Source organism: Misgurnus anguillicaudatus, chromosome 7 (genome assembly GCF_027580225.2).
Source record: "Misgurnus anguillicaudatus chromosome 7, ASM2758022v2, whole genome shotgun sequence".
NCBI lineage: Eukaryota > Metazoa > Chordata > Actinopteri > Cypriniformes > Cobitidae > Misgurnus > Misgurnus anguillicaudatus.
The window spans coordinates 13,484,807-13,504,341 of record NC_073343.2 but is presented as its reverse complement, the minus strand read 5'-3'; the positions used below and the strand labels follow the sequence as shown (position 1 = coordinate 13,504,341).

General features: G+C 39.0%; 1 protein-coding gene and 1 long non-coding RNA gene across 2 annotated transcripts in view; one reads left to right on the top strand and one right to left on the bottom strand.

Moving 5' to 3' along the window:
* The first annotated feature begins 3,997 nt into the window (after positions 1–3,997).
* On the top strand, positions 3,998–6,844 carry LOC129417901 (uncharacterized). The gene is made up of 3 exons (XR_008635895.2): positions 3,998–6,012; positions 6,093–6,209; positions 6,311–6,844. It is a non-coding gene; the product is annotated as an uncharacterized lncRNA (long non-coding RNA).
* A 451-nt stretch (positions 6,845–7,295) lies between these two features.
* The window catches only part of hmgcl (3-hydroxy-3-methylglutaryl-CoA lyase), a 75,744-nt gene continuing 63,504 nt past the window's right edge, over positions 7,296–19,535 (bottom strand). The window contains exons 6-8 of the mRNA XM_055172776.2: positions 19,105–19,357; positions 13,029–13,154; positions 7,296–8,923 (exon numbers count right to left, since the gene is read on the bottom strand). Of these exons, the coding sequence (XP_055028751.1) occupies positions 8,822–8,923; positions 13,029–13,154; positions 19,105–19,357 (481 nt within the window). The 3' untranslated portion in view covers positions 7,296–8,821. The remainder of the gene's footprint in view (positions 8,924–13,028; positions 13,155–19,104; positions 19,358–19,535) is intronic.

The following is a 19,535-nucleotide window of genomic DNA, read 5'->3' as shown; positions in this document are numbered from 1 at the left end:
TACCCGGTTATCGCAGATCCTACGCGAAGTACAGCGCCCAGTTCACCCAGGCTCCAGACATCCACAAGCGACCGAGAAGTGCAAAAAGAAAACACCCTAGGCGGTGCAGCTTCACGGACTGCGCTCGAGGGAACGGAGACGCCATCGCCCAGAATGAAAGCGATCGGGAAGCCGTGGAGGAGCCGCTGCCCGGCCGTCGCAGATTCAGCTTGCCTCACATCACACTGGCTACAGACGTCCGCAGGCGATCGGGGCGTGCTGCGAGTGAGCTTCCCTCGCGATGTAGCTTCACGGACCGCGTCCAGGTGACCGAAGACGCCATCACCCAACATGAAAGCGGTAAGACTCCGCTTGTTATTGTAACCTGCATTACTTGCCACATGTACAGTTTAGCTTCTTCCATCAGCACAGAGGGGTTTACTTGTGCTAAGTGTATTGAAGTAGTAAGGCTGACGGAGAAGATTGCAGAACTAGAAGCGCGCATCCAAACGCTAGTTGATGACAGCAATACCGCTAATGCTACAAACGCTAATACCGCTAATGCTACAAACGCTAATACCGCTAATGCTACAAACGCTAATACCGCTAATGCTACAAACGCTAATACCGCTAATGCTACAAACGCTAATACCGCTAATGTTACAAACGCTAATACCGCTAATGCTACAAACGCTAATACCGCTAATGCTACAAACGTTAATACCGCTAATGCTACAAACGCTAATACCGCTAATGCTACAAACACTGTTTCGGTGCGCCTAGTGTTAAACGTAATACACATAGCTCGGGTCCAGATCTGAGTCAAGGGGGCCGACTAACTGGGTGACTGTCAGGCGGCAAAGTCGTTTCCGGTGCCCACCCAAGACCCCCCTGGTAATTTCAAACAGGTTCGATATTCTAAGCAACACACCGACTGAGACGTCTGTTAAAAGTGCCTTGGTCATTGGAGATTCGATACTTAGGAACGCAAACATTGAGGCACCAGCCACCATAGTCGATTGTATACCGGGAGCCAGTTCTTCAGACATTAGATCAAAACTTAAAGTGCTGGCTAATTCTCAGCGTAAGTTTTCTAAAATTGTTATTAACACCGGCACGAATGACACCAGACTCCACCAGACGGAGATCACCAAAGAAAATATTAAAGAGATATGTGAAATTGCTAAAACAATGTCAGACAACGTAATATGCTCTGGTCCCCTCCCCGCCTACCGGGGGGATGAAACTTACAGTAGATTATTGTCTCTTCACGACTGGATGTCAAAATGGTGCCCTCAGCATAACGTAGGGTTTATAGACAATTGGAAGCATTTTCGGGGGAGACCTGACCTGCTAAAGAGAGATGGCCTCCATCCATCTCAGGAAGGAAGTGCGATTCTCTCTATAAATCTGACCAATAGTCTTACTTCGAATACAGTCTGACTATCCAGGGTACAAGTCAGGCAACAGACGGATCGGCTTAACCGTCCATCTGTTAGCTGCCGTGATATGTCAAGATCACTTATAGCCCAGCACTTCGAGTCAATTTTACCAGAATATCAACACATTTCAACTGTATCTGTTCCCCGAACAAATAAATACAGAGCACCGCTTGCCACATCTGGTACAAATCTGATTAATATAAAATTAGACAACAATACTTTAACAGATGAACCTCGAATATTAAAATTCGGCCTTCTTAACATTAGATCGCTTACCAATAAAGAACCTATTGTCAATGAAATAGTTACAGACCAAAACTTAGATGCACTCTGTTTAACAGAAACCTGGCTTAAAGCAGACGACTACATTAGTTTAAACGAATCCACCCCACAAGACTATTATTATAAACACGAACCTCGATTAAAGGGGAGAGGGGGTGGTGTAGCTACAATATACAACAAAATTTTTAAAGTAAACCAAAAATCTGAAGTAAAATTTAAATCATTCGAACTAATGTTGTTAAATATGGAAATAACCGATCGTAACCACAAACAGCTCTCTTTTGCCTTAGCTACAATATATAGACCTCCGGGCCACCATGCAGATTTACTTAAAGAAATAGCAGATTTCCTGTCTGAGCTTGTAGTCACTGTAGATAAAGCTCTTATCGTTGGTGATTTTAATATTCATGTGGATAACCCAAAAGATGCACTAGGACGTGCATTTATGGATGTTCTAAATTCTCTCAATATTAGACAAAACGTGACAGGGCCAACGCATACTCGTAAGCACACATTAGACTTAATTCTGTCACTCGGGCTCAATATTAATGACATCAAAATAACACCTCAGAGTGATGCAGTTTCTGACCATTACCTTGTGTCATACACTGTACCTCTAGATAGGATCACTCAATCCACAACATGCTACAGATTAGCCAGAACAATAATTTCCACCACTAAAGATAGATTTATTAGCACTCTTCCAGACCTGTCCCAAATTAAACATGTAGCAGATAACTCTGATGATCTAGATATTGTAATAGAAAACCTAAACAATGTCTGTTCTAACACATTGGATGCCGTTGCTCCCATTCGAAAAAAGAGAATCAAAGAAAAACCGCCAGCTCCATGGTATGATCATCACACCGCAGCACTCAAAAAGGCAACTAGGAAAATGGAAAGAAATTATAGAAGCACAAAGTTAGAGGTATGGCGTGCAGCATGGAAAGAGAGTGTTAAACAATACAGACAGGCTATTAAAACCGCCAGATCTACCTATCTTAGCAGGCTTATAAATGAGAATCATAATAACCCTCGTTTCCTCTTCAGCACGGTTGCAAAACTGACTAGAAATAAAGAACAAACAGAAACCAATAGTAAACTTCAACACAATAGTGATGACTTCATGAACTTCTTTTCTAACAAAATTACGTCTATAAGGGAAAACATCGTAGCTACCCAGGCAGCCACCACTCAACCCGTTAGTTCACTTAACACTAGACTACCATACGAACATCTTGATTCATTTAAACCTACTACAATAGATGAGCTCTCTAGACTAGTTACATCATCCAAATCATCATCCTGTATATTAGACCCCGTTCCCACAAAACTGCTTAAAGAGGTATTCCCTGTAGTGTCAACCCCGGTTCTAAATATCTTTAACTCATCGCTAGAAATAGGATATGTTCCAACAGCTTTCAAACTAGCAGTTATTAAACCGCTGATTAAAAAAACGCAGCTTGATCAGGGAGAGCTTAATAACTTTAGACCAATCTCAAATCTACCTTTTCTTTCGAAAATATTAGAAAAGGTAGTGGCAAGCCAGTTACGCACATTCTTGACAAATAATAGTACATATGAAAAGTTCCAATCAGGATTCAGGCCCCACCATAGCACAGAGACAGCGTTGCTTAGAGTTACAAATGACCTCCTATTAACATCCGATCGTGGTGAAATCTCAATTCTTATATTATTAGACCTTAGTGCAGCCTTTGACACAATAGATCATACAATCTTACTCAATAGACTAGAAAACTATGTTGGTATCAGTGGTCAGGCGCTAGCCTGGTTTAGGTCGTATCTAACCAATCGCTATCACTTTGTTTATGTAAACGAGGAAGAGTCATATCACTCCCTGGTTAAATACGGTGTACCGCAGGGATCGGTTTTAGGTCCTATCCTGTTCTCGTTATACATGTTACCTCTAGGAGACATTATCAGGAAACATAACATAAGTTTTCACTGCTATGCGGATGATACCCAGCTTTACATCTCCTCACATCCCAGCGAAACACACACGTTTTCTAAGCTAACAGACTGCCTTAGCGATGTTAGTGACTGGATGGCACATAACTTTCTTAAGCTGAACTCCAATAAGACAGAGATACTTATTATTGAACCGAATCGCTACAAACATAATATGTCAGATTACAAGTTGCACATAGATGGCTGCACTGTGGTGCCATCTTCCACGGTTAGGAACTTAGGTGTGATGTTCGACAGCAACTTATCCTTCGATAGTCATATCGCCAACGTCTGCCGCACAGCATTCTTCCATCTTAGAAATATCTCGAAAATACGCCATATACTGTCTACATCTGACGCAGAGAAGCTTATCCATGCTTTTATGACCTCTAGAATAGACTATTGTAACTCGCTACTCGGGGGATGCCATGCAAATCAAGTAAACAAGCTTCAGCTAGTTCAAAACGCTTCCGCAAGGGTACTTACTCGATCTAAAAAATATGACCACATAAGCCCAATTCTGGCATCTTTACACTGGCTACCAGTTAAATATCGCATACAATTTAAAATATCACTAATCACCTACAAAGCTTTAAATGGCCTAGCACCCTCATATCTTAGAGAATTACTATCAGAATACAATCCATCACGCACACTACGGTCGCAAAATTCTGGTCTCTTGATTATCCCTAGACTATCAAAAGTGTCTAAAAGTGGAAGGTCATTTTCCTACTTAGCCCCTAAGCTCTGGAATGATTTACCAACCGATGTCCGAGAATCAGACACAGTCGATAATTTTAAATCTAGACTTAAAACTTTTCTCTTCAACAAAGCATTCGCATAATTTGTCTAGTAAAAGTACTTAACTCGAAATAGTTATCTGTACAAAACAAAGCACTCGCGGTCATAACACAGATCAACCAAATAAATAAATAAAAATCTTATCTTAACCTATAGTCGGATTGCGATTTTGGAACTTTCGTGTTCTTGTGAATAGTATGCCATACAAACCCGTTTGCCACTGAACCTGCATTAACGACGACAGTGGGGCCTCCAGCCTTAGTCAAACGGGTTGGCACGTATGGTTGGGTTGTGATTTTGGCGCTTTCTTTGTATTGCAAATAGTATGCCATACAGACCCGTTTGCCACTGAACCTGCATTAACGACGACAGTGGGGCTTTTGGCCTTAGTCAAACGGGTTGGCACGTATGGTTGGTTTGTGATTTTGGCGCTTTCTTTCTATTGCGAATAGTATGCCATACAGACCCGTTTGCCACTGAACCTGCATTAACGACGACAGTGGGGCTTCCAGCCTTAGTCAAACGGGTTGACACGTATGGTCAGGTTGCGATGTTGGCGTTTTTTCGTGATCTTGTAAATAGTATGCAATATAGACCCGTTTGCCACTGAACCTGCATTAACGACGACAGTGGGGTTACAGGCCTTAGTCAAACGGGTCGACAGGTTTCATTTTCTCTTAAAGACCGGAAGGTGACCCTTAGTTACCATATATACCGTCGCAGTGGGCCCCCAATTTGCAAAATCCTCAACTGTGGATAATATAATTATGCTGCAATAGTTAGTCTGTCTGAAACTAAGCTGATTCAACCACATCACTGTGTGACACTTGCATTACATGTGAACGGCCCCTACGCTAATATGATTTTGTTTTTCTCTCCCTGTCTCGTCCCTGGGTCCCATTGACCCTGAGGACAATGGGACAAACAGACCCAGTTCCGGTAGATGTGAAAGTCGGCACACCTCTGATCTACTGGTCGTCCTTCAATGTGATGCCCAGCTGATGCCTGACCAACGACCACCGGCAGGACCCGCTTAATATCCGCTTAATATCCGCTTAATCTCTGCTTAATCTCTGCTTAAGCTCCTTATCCGTTAATATGTGTGTATATACATGTATATCTCCCAAGGGTTTTTCCCTCCTAGGATTTTTATTTTTATTTCCTCGGCTAAACAACCCGGGGTTTTTGTTTTTTTTCTCCTAGGGGGTTTTTTACCCCGGGGAGGTAGCCTGCTTGGGCTTAACTTAGCTTCTTCTTCTCGACGTTACATTAGTAATATGCTCGCTCATAATGTCGCGTCATAGCCGCAGCAAATTTGACTGCTTATGCTATTGTGTATTATGTTATGCTATCTGTCGTTTTTCTGTGCTTTTACTGCTTTTATTAATGTAAAGCTGCTTTGAAACAATTGAGTATTGTGAAAAGCGCTATATAAATAAAATTGAATTGAATTGAATACAACAATTAAAGGATAATTGCAGACTACGTCCTGATGAAGATATGGATGACCTTCTGTCTGGTCAACAATAGTTTAAATATGGTAAGTGTACATGGGTTTGCTACTTTTACGGTTTTAAAGTTTAACTGTATACTCATGGTGTTTAAATTCTGTTTTGCTAGGATGGGACAGTGATGTGGCAGCTCTTCCCTGGCTCATTCACCTCTTGCCTTCATTTGTGAAAGGAAGAAAGACTGGAGAGGGGGTCAATGTGCAACTGAAGCTACTGATTGTGCTGTGTACGGTTTTTTTGGTAGTTTGCTTGCATTGTTCACCCCATGTAAATGCATACAAGTTCATAAATACATTCATCAAATACACTCTTTTAAAACACTCTTAGGTGATGAGCATCAATCCATGCTTTGAGGTGGATGGATCAGCACAGCCCTGCCTGCTCTGCGTTGGGAACAGAAGTTTCATCCAGAGTTTTTGCATCATTCTGGACCAAAACGCCATTCCCTGCATGATGAAGACCACTGATGCAGCCTCCCACTACATCATGAGTAAAACAACTACAGAACTTAATACCAGGTTGGAACGTATTTAAGAAAAATTAAACGTCTTTTGAATTGAAATGTCTGTTTTGTTATGGAAAAATCTTTAGTATTGTGAAGGATAAGCATTTCTGCCTGCCAGTAAGGTAATTGCAGTGTATTTTAATATTCAAGTTTTGAGTAGGGTGGCTAATTTTTTTTAACTCTCATTTGATTTATTAAAGACTTTATAATAAGTGGTTTTCATGTCACTGCGCTGTGGTGTAAGATAATTTTCATTATTCCATATTGTATTCTGTTTCTAATTGTAGCTGAGGTATTTAAATAAGCAGTGTTAAATGCAAAGTGTTGTGTGTATCAATGTAAATATTAAATGTGATGTACTTTTAATAAAAAGAGGTTTTGCAATATTTCTTGTCATTTGTCTTTTATAGAAACAACCCATTAGCAACAAAAGTGGCTATTACTCAGTATTTTAACACTTAACATTGTTGAATTCACATTACACTGGTGTTGACCTTAAATTAGGAGTGTTAATTTTTAACACTGTATTTGTGTGCCAACACCAGTGTAGTGTGGAAACAACAATGAAAAGTGTTGAACAAAGTGTAAAATTTAACACTATTGAGTGTTGAATTAACATATAATGGGTGTTGTTAAATTAACACTACACTTTTGACTAAATTAACACAGTGTAGTGTGGACACATATACACACTTTGTCAGTGTTAAATTTGACACCGTGGGTGTTATTTTAACACCAGTGATTTTGCTGTGAAGAAATAATAAAATGTGATTTTACCAACTTGACAAATGGCAAGTCTACATTCACTTTAATTATGTTACACCAAAAAAGATGTTTGTTTTATTCATAACATTTTATGACATCAATTTTATGAAATCAATCATATATTTTTTTAATATTTTAAAAGTATTAGGCATCATATACATATCCTATTCCAGCAAGATATAAAACACTTAATTTGATAAAAATATACACATTAAAGACACCAAAGGTATTTTGTCATAAACAATCAATGCATTATTAGTTTGGGCTTGCCTGATTGTGAATATTGGGAGATGTTGGGTCACGAGGACAGCAGCGGCGGCTCGTGACTGCTAATCCGAGTGGGGCAAATTCAAAATTAGTGTCCGGAGTGTCGTGTGTGTTGCTTGTGTTTTCAAAATATGTGTTCTGCACGTAGAGTGATCCTATGTGCATCACATGTTTTTTATTTGCAGCTGTATCATACAAATAAATAGATTGTGATTTCTGGATTTTTTTTAGATTATGTCTCTCACAGTAGACATGCACCTACAATGACAATTTCAGACCCCTCCATGATATCCAAGTGCGAGACCCACTAACCACTTTTAAATTGTGAGTATATCTGGTGTGGGGATGAGCAGGAACAGTTGGTTTACATGGAAATCTATTTTTTGTTTGTTAAAAAACAACAGCATCAAAACAACAACAAGAATAGCACATTAAACATTGTGGTTAGAAGCCCTATTGGCTTTGTATTGGCAAAATTTGGCCCGTGGTAAAACTAATTGAGGAACCCTGTGCTATGCCCACTAAGTCAAGTGGCATTTTCTTATATGTGACCTTAGTTAATATTTCAGATTCAGAATCTGAAGTTTATAGATATTTCACTTCGGTTAGAAGAATATTTGTACTGATGATTGTAATTGTATGTGTTATTTGTGTTTTGATAGATGTTTTGTCTCAATATTCTACATTAACAGTAATGTATTTTTTTTATTCGGGCTACCAAAAACTGAAGAGTGCCTGCCCAAAGGGCTACCAGGAATTTTGAAATTTTGCGAGCCCTGGAGAACGTGCAAAATAGCAGGGTGTTCAAATACTTTTTTCCTCACTGTAAGTGCCTGCTGCACACACGTCAAAACAGTTCATGACAAAAGAGATCCTCACGTTCACAAAATAAACGCAAGACACTCCCTTAACAGTAAACTCTGATTACGCATGAGATTATGCGAGTATCTGGCAAACGCGAGCATCTCTTTTATCATAAACCCCCTAGACACGTCTGCAGCAGGCACTTATTTTGACAAGACATGTGATGAACATAGGATCACTCGACATGCAAAACAACACATACTTTGAAATTATGAACCACACACGATGGGCTACATACATGTTGTGACAAACTTTGCATTGAGCGCCCTCGAAAAAGAAGTCACCGGCTGCCACTGTTCAGCAGGAGGTCTGTTGAGTCCTGTACTGACATATACTTTTTATTGCAGACATGTACTAAATCAACTGATTTACTTCATTTTAAGGGGCAACAGTTGCTTTTATCATATCAGGCACAATGATGCCTTAAATCACTTGTTTCAAAGCTTACAGGAAGCCTGAGCTACTTTTGAATTTGTCCTTCTTTTGAGTGAGCGACAGATGTACGAGCCAGCATCCAACAGTTTGGGCAGGTCCACTCCCTGAAACACAGAAACAGTGGATCAAAGCAGAGGTTTCAACTGCACTGCAGATTGCATGTGCTATTTTTACCAATCTATATTTTACATGAAATAAGATCTTTTACAGTTTTTCTCGACTGCTAAAACAATGTAACCAGGCTTTTGAACTAAAATTTCAAAATCATAATGCCATTTTCCAAAAAGGACACCCATTTTGCTAAACTAGAAAGACTATTCTCCTGCTTTAACACGAGTCCGATTTGGTGAACTATTACTGCAAAACTAATTTCTCAGTGCTTACACCATGTGGTCATATGGAAAGCCTTAGCAATTCAATACTGTTCACTCAAGTCAGCACAGCTTAGGCTCAACTAGCAAACAATTACCAAGGTGGAAACACTAAGAGTCAAAATTGAACACACATCAATCAGATCCTTTAATGATATATAAAAGGGTCTGAATCCATTCACTGAGCTTTGGAACAATGGATCCACAGAGAAATGAAGGAATAGGTCGAGGAGGAGGAGGCGGCGGCAGAAGAGGAATGAGAGGAGGAGGGAGAGGAGGAGGGAGAGGAGGAGGACACGGTGAAGGAGGAGGGAGAGGGGAAAAAAATCACGATCTCAATTCATACATAAACGCAATCTTCATTCTAAATTACGGCGATTCACTTGCATATACAGTATTTCCCTGTATTCAGATGCTGCATTCACGTATTTACATTACAATCCAAGATGCTATAATATCAGTCAAACCTGCTAACACACACTCATACAGGATAAAACCAAACCCTATAGACCCCTTCAAAGTTTGTAAACATTGAATGACTATCGGGTGCGCGTGCAGCATGGGGTCAAACTGTTCATACCATCCAGGCTTTATAATGTTATCTAACAGGGCTGAAAAATTATGACTTACCTCAAATTAAGTGAACACAACAAACACAAGCCTCTTTGATATTTGCATTGTTCCAGTCTGCACGTTAATTGCTTGCAGCTGCAGATGTTGTATTTTTTTGTTTTTGAGATTCGGCATGAATCGCGAAAACTTAACGAAAGACCTGGTGCGATTTTCACAACCCACGACGTAAGTAGGCATTTTTGACGATACCGAATAATACGCAACTCTATCTGCTGTAATGGCTTTTCTGACCCTGACATGCGCAGTGGAAACTGCCTGTGGCGTGAACCGTGAAGGGGTCTATTCATTCACCAATCCGACCCGATCATTTCTCTCATCTCATTTGCAGCATTCCGCTGTCACTCGCGTGACGTATAACAAGGCGGCAGACCTAAACACATTTGTTTACTTGGTGGATTTGGAGCGGCAATTTTCACAAAAAGAGTGGATAAACGAGCGTCATTGTGAAAAATACTGCTGGCGACGGAGAAAGTGACATTGCAACAACATTAGTTCCGAAAGAAGGCAAGGAAATGAGTTACCTCCGGATGTTTCTAATCGGAAGACTGCAGCCTCCAGAGGTCCCATTTGCAGGCTGCATACGTCATCAAGCTTGGTTCATTTGCGTTAACGGGTGCATTACAAATCATAAACATACTACACCAATTTATGATTAACAAAAAATAGTAGTGAACTTTATAACGTTCATTGTTAATATTCTGTCTTTATGATGCGCATCTTAGAAATGCGACCTCCAGAGGCTGCAGCCTTCAGATTGAGAAACGGCCTGTGTCATCGCCACAAGTTCCCCATTAGAAAGGGTTTTTAGCACGAGGGGAACATTGTAACATGTCTGCGTTTCTCTCTGATGCCTCAAAATGTCGATCATTAGTCTTTTAAAGGGGACATTCCAGAAGACGTTTTTAAGATATTAAATAAATCTTTGATGTCCCCAGAGTACATATGTGAAGTTTTAGCTCAAAATACCCTATAGGTAATTTATTGTGGCATGTTAAAATAGGCACTTTATGGGGCCGAGCAAAAATGCACCGTTTTTGTGTGTATCCCTTTAAATCCAAACGAGCTGCTCAGGTGGGCAGAGTCTCAAGTGCTCGCGCTGTAGAGAAGACAGAGGATCGAGGAAGATTCTCTCACGAAAGAAGTTAGTGAGTGATGTTAAGCATTATATATTTGAACAAGTTTAAAAAGTCAATCATCTGTTTTATGCATACCAAATACATGTTTATCAGCAGATGGGGAACATTGTGGAATAAAAATAAAGACTTTTAGGTCTCATAGTGTTTTAAACAGGCACATTGATTTTCAGCATGTTACAATAAATTACACTTCCACAAACACTCAGAAGTTTACTTTTTGACCAAACCACACAAGCACATTTAAATGATCTGTAATAAAACAGCACGTTTAATGCTTAAACATATCATTTGATCTGTTTCTCTAAAGTTTAAGTTTATTGTGGTTGAACACATTCGCGTTTCTGTCAGTCTCTCACTCTCTGTCTTATAACTCTTCGTATTCATTTGAAACTTGAGAGAAACATTAAACAACATATTTATGATATGATAGTGAATAGGCTTTGTTCTCTCATTCTGTCTCATGCAGTACATTAATCCTCGTGTTCATTCATATAAACTTCAGAGAAACATATTAAACAACATACTTGAAAGCGAACCGTCGCGTTGCTCTCTCTCTCTCTCTGTTTGTTCGCTCTCTCTCTCTTTCTCTCTCTCTCTCGCACTAAGATAACGTGAATTAACGTTCTAAATGATTAAACGTAGAAAGATTATTAAAACTACAAGTTATAAGATTGTAGGCTCCTGTTTGTATTTGAGGGAATACAAACGCGTCATGCTGTTAGCCATACTTTCTCTCTGTCGCTTGCACTCAAGGTAGCGTCATGGTTGGATAGCGCAGTTGAAGGGGCGGGATCTTTATAATAAGATCCCTTACCTACGTCATGGGGGGAGCGAAATCCGCATGACCTATATATTCACATGCATGCAGAGAGAGCCTTACCAAAACAAAGTTACAGGGTTGCTATTTTTCATGTTTTCTGGGTTGGTGGAAGCACTGGGGACCCGATTATAGCACTTAAACATGGAAAAAGTCTGATTTTCATGGAATGTCCCCTTTAAAGGATTAGTGTTTTTAAAGTTTTAAGGTTGGCCAGTTTGATAGCTGTTAAATAGCACCTGTGCTTTTTGTACTAACAAATTTGAAATTACTCTTAAGTTTAAGGGGTCTAAAATAAGGAAAAGTGACTTAAGACACATTATTACAACTGAAAGTCTTGTAGCACATTTTTTTAGTTAAGTGCATAATAAATGTTTTTGTAAAAAAAAGAGAATCGGATGAGAGAATTGTTATCTCAATTCCCATGGAGAAAAATAGTGATTCACATCTTAGCATGAATCGTGCAGCCCTAGTTAGGGTTGTCTGGTGGAAGAGTTTCTGAGTTTGGGAGGAGTGAGGGGGTTCCTCCACTTAGACGTGAGTGGAAAGACGCTGCAAGGAGAGTGTTCAACTAGCTCTGGTCCGATTTACCTCACATAATCTGCAAAAGTTGTTCACAGCCATGTTCACTATGGTATTTCACTCGATGGATTTATTTTCGCATCATACATGTGTTTACAGAAAAGTGCGTGTGGGTTAAAAAGCTTGTGTGTGATGTCTGAGAGAAAAGTTTGGTTTTTCAGTAAGAGTAAATGGTTTTAAGTGTAGAGCTTCATTTTGACCTGAAATTAGGATGTTTTAAGAATTGGGTGAGATGTTATGGATTTGTGTTTACTGTTTTGAGAATGAGGCATAGTTTCAAGAAATGTGTTTAAGCAACCAAAAAAAACTGTAAAATGAGCATAAATGAAATACAAGTACAACAAATAAATACTTTTTATCATTTCATTTTAAAATGTAGCATTTCAATTCCTAAAATCCTGTTTCTGGAAATTCCTAGTACCTTAACATTTCTATTATTCCATTTTCCATTTACACCTAATTTATCTTATCAGTTACTAAAGAGCTCTACAGCCAAAAATAGGTGCATCAAATAAACGGGACACACAAAATGTGCACTATTATGACTCTCAGGTTAGTACCTCTCCCTCATGTGTGGACCTTGACAGGTTTTTTAGATTCATCCAATGTTAACACGGTAAAACTTGACAGAAAGTAAGCAATAAATCTGACATAGTCATGTTGTACTTACAGTATGGATTCCTAGTCCATTCAGCATATAGACTAAATCCTCTGTTGCAACATTCCCAGAAGCCCCTTTTGCATAAGGGCAGCCACCCAGTCCAGCAACGGAGGAGTCCACAACACTTACCCCATTCTTAACACAGAGGAAATGTGCATTTTATTTTAAAAGTGGTAACTAATTTAAGATACGTGAAATACGAAGTCAAAATGTACTGCATTCATAAAATGTGTCGCATAAAAAAGAATAACCAATTTGTGCCTGAGGCTTTAGAAACAGCAACACAAATAAATATATGAAGAGTTTGGTTCCAAAACGCAATAAACACCATTTTTTTAAAAAACGAGTTACTGCCAAAATCAGTCTTATATCAGGTCAGGTAAGTAAATAATTAATTTTACGCAAAATCCAATATCCGCCGTGTTATTCTGTCATCTTTTCTTCTTTTTTCCCAAAATGCGATAAACGCCACTCCTCCTTTTTTACAGAACGCAATAAATCCATTCCAGAAATTACAGCGCACCATTCACGCAATGTAAACAAACATGGCGGCGCGCTGAGTACACGGAGTTCTTTTCCTCATCTACTTTGTACTTCGTGATCAACAAACAAAACAAAATAATACTTTAATGGCATTGATAAACCTGTGGTTGTTTTCTGTGATGTAAAACATCTAATAATTTATGCTAAGCACTCGGGAGACTGGTGCTTATCTCCCGACAGCATCAAGTTTCTCATGCTAACACATTGAGCCCAGGGGATCTTATGAATAACTTTACATTGAGTAAAACAAAGTAAACGAAAATCGAGCAGAACCAAAACATTTTACAGCTGATCGCTGTGAAAAATGCTAAGCAACGGCGTCAAGTATAACCAGTGATGACAGTGATCTTAATATGACAAAGTAAGTGTTTTGATTAATGCCACACTCTAAAAACTGCCGGGTTAAAATGACCCAACCGCCGGGCCGTTTCAACCCAACTGCTTGGCTATTGTCAATCAACCATCTTGAAACAACCCAGCAGTTGGGTTAAAACAACCCAGCAGTTGGGTCACTCCAACCCAGCAGTGTGTTCTGTCCAATAGTGACAATAGTTAAAAACAACCCAGCATTTTTTAGAGTGCATAATGTTTATTTTTTATCAGTGTATATCACTGTTCAACTAAATGAATATATCATGGCAAAGATGAATGCACATTTATACATTGATTGAATAGATTTATAGCATTTTGAAAAAAAAAAACGTCATGGATTTATTGCATTTTGTGGAAAAAATAATTCGTTTTTATTATAAATCTTTGAAAATCAAGTTATGGATTTGAATTTTTTATGTTTTTATAAGCTAAAGATGCTATGGGAAAGTTTGTAACAGAAAATAGTGGTTTTCATCTTGTCACTTTCTTGGTATAGAAAACACGTTTTTACCGAAATTTATCAAAATGGATTTATTGCATTTTGGAACCAAACTCTTCATATATCTTCATTATTTAAGATAATTAAAATAAATTAAGCAATGCAACAGTTGTGCATCACAACAAAGGCAGAGAAGTAGGGAAGAGCAGGGGCGAAAGTACCATTTTTCAGAAATACTTAATTTTAAAAGAAAATGTTTTAGAAACATATATTTGTACTGTGGTCAGTAACTCAGAAGTCTGGTAAATCAATGCCAGGTGGTAATTTGAACAAATGTAAAACACATTCAGTATAATTTCACTTTAAACCCAAGAATTGTTACATTTGACCCTGCCAGTTGGGATGAAAATTCCACACGGGGGGTCAAAGCGATATAAGAAAATAACGACGCTTTAGGAATTTATTTATCATGGTTAAAAAAACGCTTTCCAGAACTAGACGCAGAAAACGGTGAATAAATAATGCAATATTTGTCAGCTCTGTCAAGGGTTGCATGCTAAAGATGCTATCATAGTTTGGAATGCAAATGTTATCAGGGCTTATCAGGGTTATCAGAAAATCGCTTTGTTACTTTCCTCCCGTGTTACTTCAGCCCTGGTTCTCCCATACAATTCATTATTATAGACTAGGGCTGCAACTAACGATTATATTAATAATCGATTATTAAAAGCATTCATTTCCAACCCCTTATTCAAAACAGAACTAAAATCTTTAGAAACTGCACAAACATGTTGCTCCTTGAACATACCTGAGCTGTTACAATAATAATAAAATAAAATAAAAATGGACTAACACAAAAAATACACATGTATGCTTTACATCTGCCAAATATATAGACATTTTTATAATGCATTTCCCATCAAGAGAGGCTTCTTGATGGGAAATGCATCATAAAAATGTCTATATATTTGGCAGATGTAAAGCATACATGTGTATTTTTTGTGTTAGTCCATTTTTATTCAAAGATATATCAAAAAGATAGTATATGAGTACACTCTCAGAAATAACAGTACAAAAGTTGTCATTGGACAGTACCCTTTCAAGAACAGCAAGAGAGTGACGGCGTGATGATTAAGCAATATCGCTCGAGTAGGAGTGTGATATAGCTCTATATCATCACGGCTGTGATTAGGCCAGAGGCACGAGGCCGTAGGCCACGTTTCCGGAGGCAATCACAGCCGTGATGATATAGAGCTATATCACAAGACTCCGAGAGCGATACAACAGTTCGACTGCACACGTTTGAAAAACGAAAACTAGAAAACAACAACGGAATTATTTTAAAAGCCTCTTTGTTTGAGAACTACTTCTTCCGGCACGGATTTGAGGGCTAACAGAATGACAGGTAACACTTTCGGCTGCTTTGAATCTCATAATAACTCAATGGACGGATAGGCGTTTCTTTATATTAACGTTTCTTGGTCACAAAGTGTAGCTTTAAGATTAGTTCAGTCGAGAATATATATTTATTATATTTAAATCTACAGTCGATTAGTAAAGATAGCGCCTGTTTGAACGTTTGCTTAGTGAGATTCGGTACGTATGAGAACCAAAGCATGAGCAGACGTCAGTGTTCACTCGCCCCGCTGACCACCGCCCTCTCTGGGCTACATCTCTGACAGGGATTCTCTGGCTCTGATATTCGCCTTGTTTGTTTTTGATGGTCAAAATGAGATCAAATCAGCAGTATTTGGTGTCATGATAAAACTATTACTTGTCTTCTTATTCATATTTAGTCTTTTGTGTTGTTATTGTTTTGGCGTGAGGTAAAAGTTAATAAAACTATACTTGTATAATGTATATAATACTATTGGTTTCCCATTTACTCTTAACGCGATACGAGCACTCGATTATTATTAAACTTTGTTCTTGTCAGTACTATATAAAACTGTTTTTTATAAGTGTCAGAGAGATGTTTTTGCATGCTGCTTATAAATATACCAGTGGTGTTATTCTCATAACATGTTTTAATAGTCACGTCGCGATTAAATAAATGATCAATGTCCACATTTAAAAGCTGCGGTGCTTACCTGCGGTTCCACAGTGTTTTCACGTTCTGATAAGAGATATAGCTCCAGAAGACAAACCGAGTGTTAACATTCCTCTTTCCAAGTGTTCACACGATGTGACAAGACATTAATCCCATTAAGTTTAACGTAACATCCAAAAGCGCTGATCTTTAACGGAATAATAACTTCCGATTGGGATTCCCGATTTACGAGCTAGTGAACTAATAAGATACATGGAGAGTGTTTAAAAACAGCGCGTCTGTGTTTTTCTATTCAGAGATGAGCCTGTTTAGGACCTCCATTCACTAGGTGGCGGAATGATACGAAAGGTGAAGCGGTTACAGTGCCGTTATCAGTACAATATCGCATAGCTCTTAGCCAATCAGATTCGAGAACCAGAAAGAACTGTTGTATAATTTAACATACAAGTCCATGACGGGGAAAAGCGTTCATACAACTCTCTCTCAACGTTTTATTTCTTTGTTTAATATCATTGGAGTTTGTCATCAGAGTTTTTATTCGTTCTAGAAACTTTTTTTACTCGCTGTCGTCACTCTATAAAGCATAAGCGTATCGTCTTTGTTTGTTTACCTCTTTGTCGGCTAACTTCCAAGTAACGCGCTTACATTTGGGATGAATAAAACACTGACATATGGTTTTCCTCTACCTTTGCTGTTTTTTTTTTCTTTTCTCCGCCGAACTCTGCAGGCAACAGTGCGCGAGAGAGACAGACGCTCCGTCCCAAACCGCATACTTCCATACTATATAGTAGGCGAAAAGCACTACTTCTCGTACTCTTTGACTACTATACAATATTGTTCAAAATAATAGCAGTACAATGTGACCAACCAGAACAATCAAGGTCCCCAGTACATCCTCCATTGCTACGTGGCAAACAAGTCACCAGTAGGCCCAGCAGACTCCCAGAAAACAAACAAGACCCAGCATTCATGATATGCACACTCTTAAGGCTACGCAATTGGGCAATTAGTTGAAAGGGGTGTGTTCAAAAAAATAGCAGTGTCTACCTTTGACTGTACAAACTCAAAACTATTTTGTACAAACATTTTTTTTTCTGGGATTTAGCAATCCTGTGAATCACTAAACTAATATTTAGTTGTATTACCACAGTTTTTTAAAACTGCTTGACATCTGTGTGGCATGGAGTCAACCAACTTGTGGCACCTCTCAGCTGTTATTCCACTCCATGATTCTTTAACAACATTCCACAATTCATTCACATTTCTTGGTTTTGCTTCAGAAACAGCATTTTTAATATCACCCCACAAGTTCTCAATTGGATTAAGGTCTGGAGATTGGGCTGGCCACTCCATAACATTAATTTTGTTGGTTTGGAACCAAGACTTTGCCCGTTTACTAGTGTGTTTTGGGTCATTGTCTTGTTGAAACAACCATTTCAAGGGCATGTCCTCTTCAGCATAGGGCAACATGACCTCTTCAAGTATTTTAACATATGCAAACTGATCCATGATCCCTGGTATGCGATAAATAGGCCCAACACTATAGTAAGAGAAACATGCCCATATCATGATGCTTGCACCTCCATGCTTCACTGTCTTCACTGTGTACTGTGGCTTGAATTCAGAGTTTGGGGGTCGTCTCACAAACTGCCTGTGGCCCTTGGACCCAAAAAGAACAATTTTACTCTCATCAGTCCACAAAATGTTCCTCCATTTCTCTTTAGGCCAGTTGATGTGTTCTTTGGCAAATTGTAACCTCTTCTGCACATGCCTTTTTTTAACAGAGGGACTTTGCGGGGGATTCTTGAAAATAGATTAGCTTCACACAGACGTCTTCTAACTGTCACAGTACTTACAGGTAACTCCAGACTGTCTTTGATCATCCTGGAGGTGATCATTGGCTGAGCCTTTGCCATTCTGGTTATTCTTCTATCCATTTTGATGGTTGTCTTCCGTTTTCTTCCACGTCTCTCTGGTTTTGCTCTCCATTTTAAGGCATTGGAGATCATTTTAGCTGAACAGCCTATTATTTTTTGCACCTCTTTATAGGTTTTCCCCTCTCCAATCAACTTTTTAATTAAAGTACGCTGTTCTTCTGAACAATGTCTTGAACGACCCATTTTCCTCAGCTTTCAAATGCATGTTCAACAAGTGTTGGCTTCATCCTTAAATAGGGGCCACCTGATTCACACCTGTTTCTTCACAAAATTGATGACCTCAGTGATTGAATGCCACACTGCTATTTTTTTGAACACACCCCTTTCAACTAATTCAACTAATTGCCCAATTGCACAGCCTTAAGAGCGTGCATATCATGAATGCTGGGTCTCATTTGTTTTCTGAGAATCTACTGAACCTACTGGTAACTTGTTTGCCATGTAGCAATAAAAAATATACTAAAAACCTTGACTATTCTGGTCAGTCACATTGCACTGCTACCATTCTACAATAATATAGTAATACTGTATAGTATGGAAGTAGGCGGTTTGGGACGCAGTGCGAGTGTGTTCACTCCGCTCCGCGCTTAACTGAGGTTTGTTTTTTTAATGAAACGTCTCTGCGTCACGCGACACAACCAATCGATTATGAAATTTGTTGCCAACTCTTTTAGTAAACGATTTTTATCTATTTAATCGATTCGTTGTTGCAGCCCTATTATAGACCAATTCTGATTCACTCACCTGTAATGCTACAAGTATGTTAGCCAGTGCTTGTCCATACGTGTCATGACAGTGAACAGCCAAAGCTTCCACAGGAACCTCTTTTTTAACAACATTCAACATCTCTGTCATGCCAGCCGGGGTTCCCACACCAGTGGTATCACCAAGTGAAATCTCATAACATCCCATAGAGTATAGGCGCTTAGCAACCTCCGCTACTTTGTTTGGCCATACCTTTCCTTCATACGGACAACCTAGTACACATGACACATAGCTGCAAAAAAGAACATGGAAAGAGAAAGTCATTTTCAGGGATACGAGCAAGAGCACTGTAACTTTAAAGTCTTTTAAATCTACACTGGCTTACAGTACAATAATATATCTCAATGCACAAATGGACACTGTCCCAAATTCATCAAACTGGTTACTCACACAACTTTATCAGAAAAAAC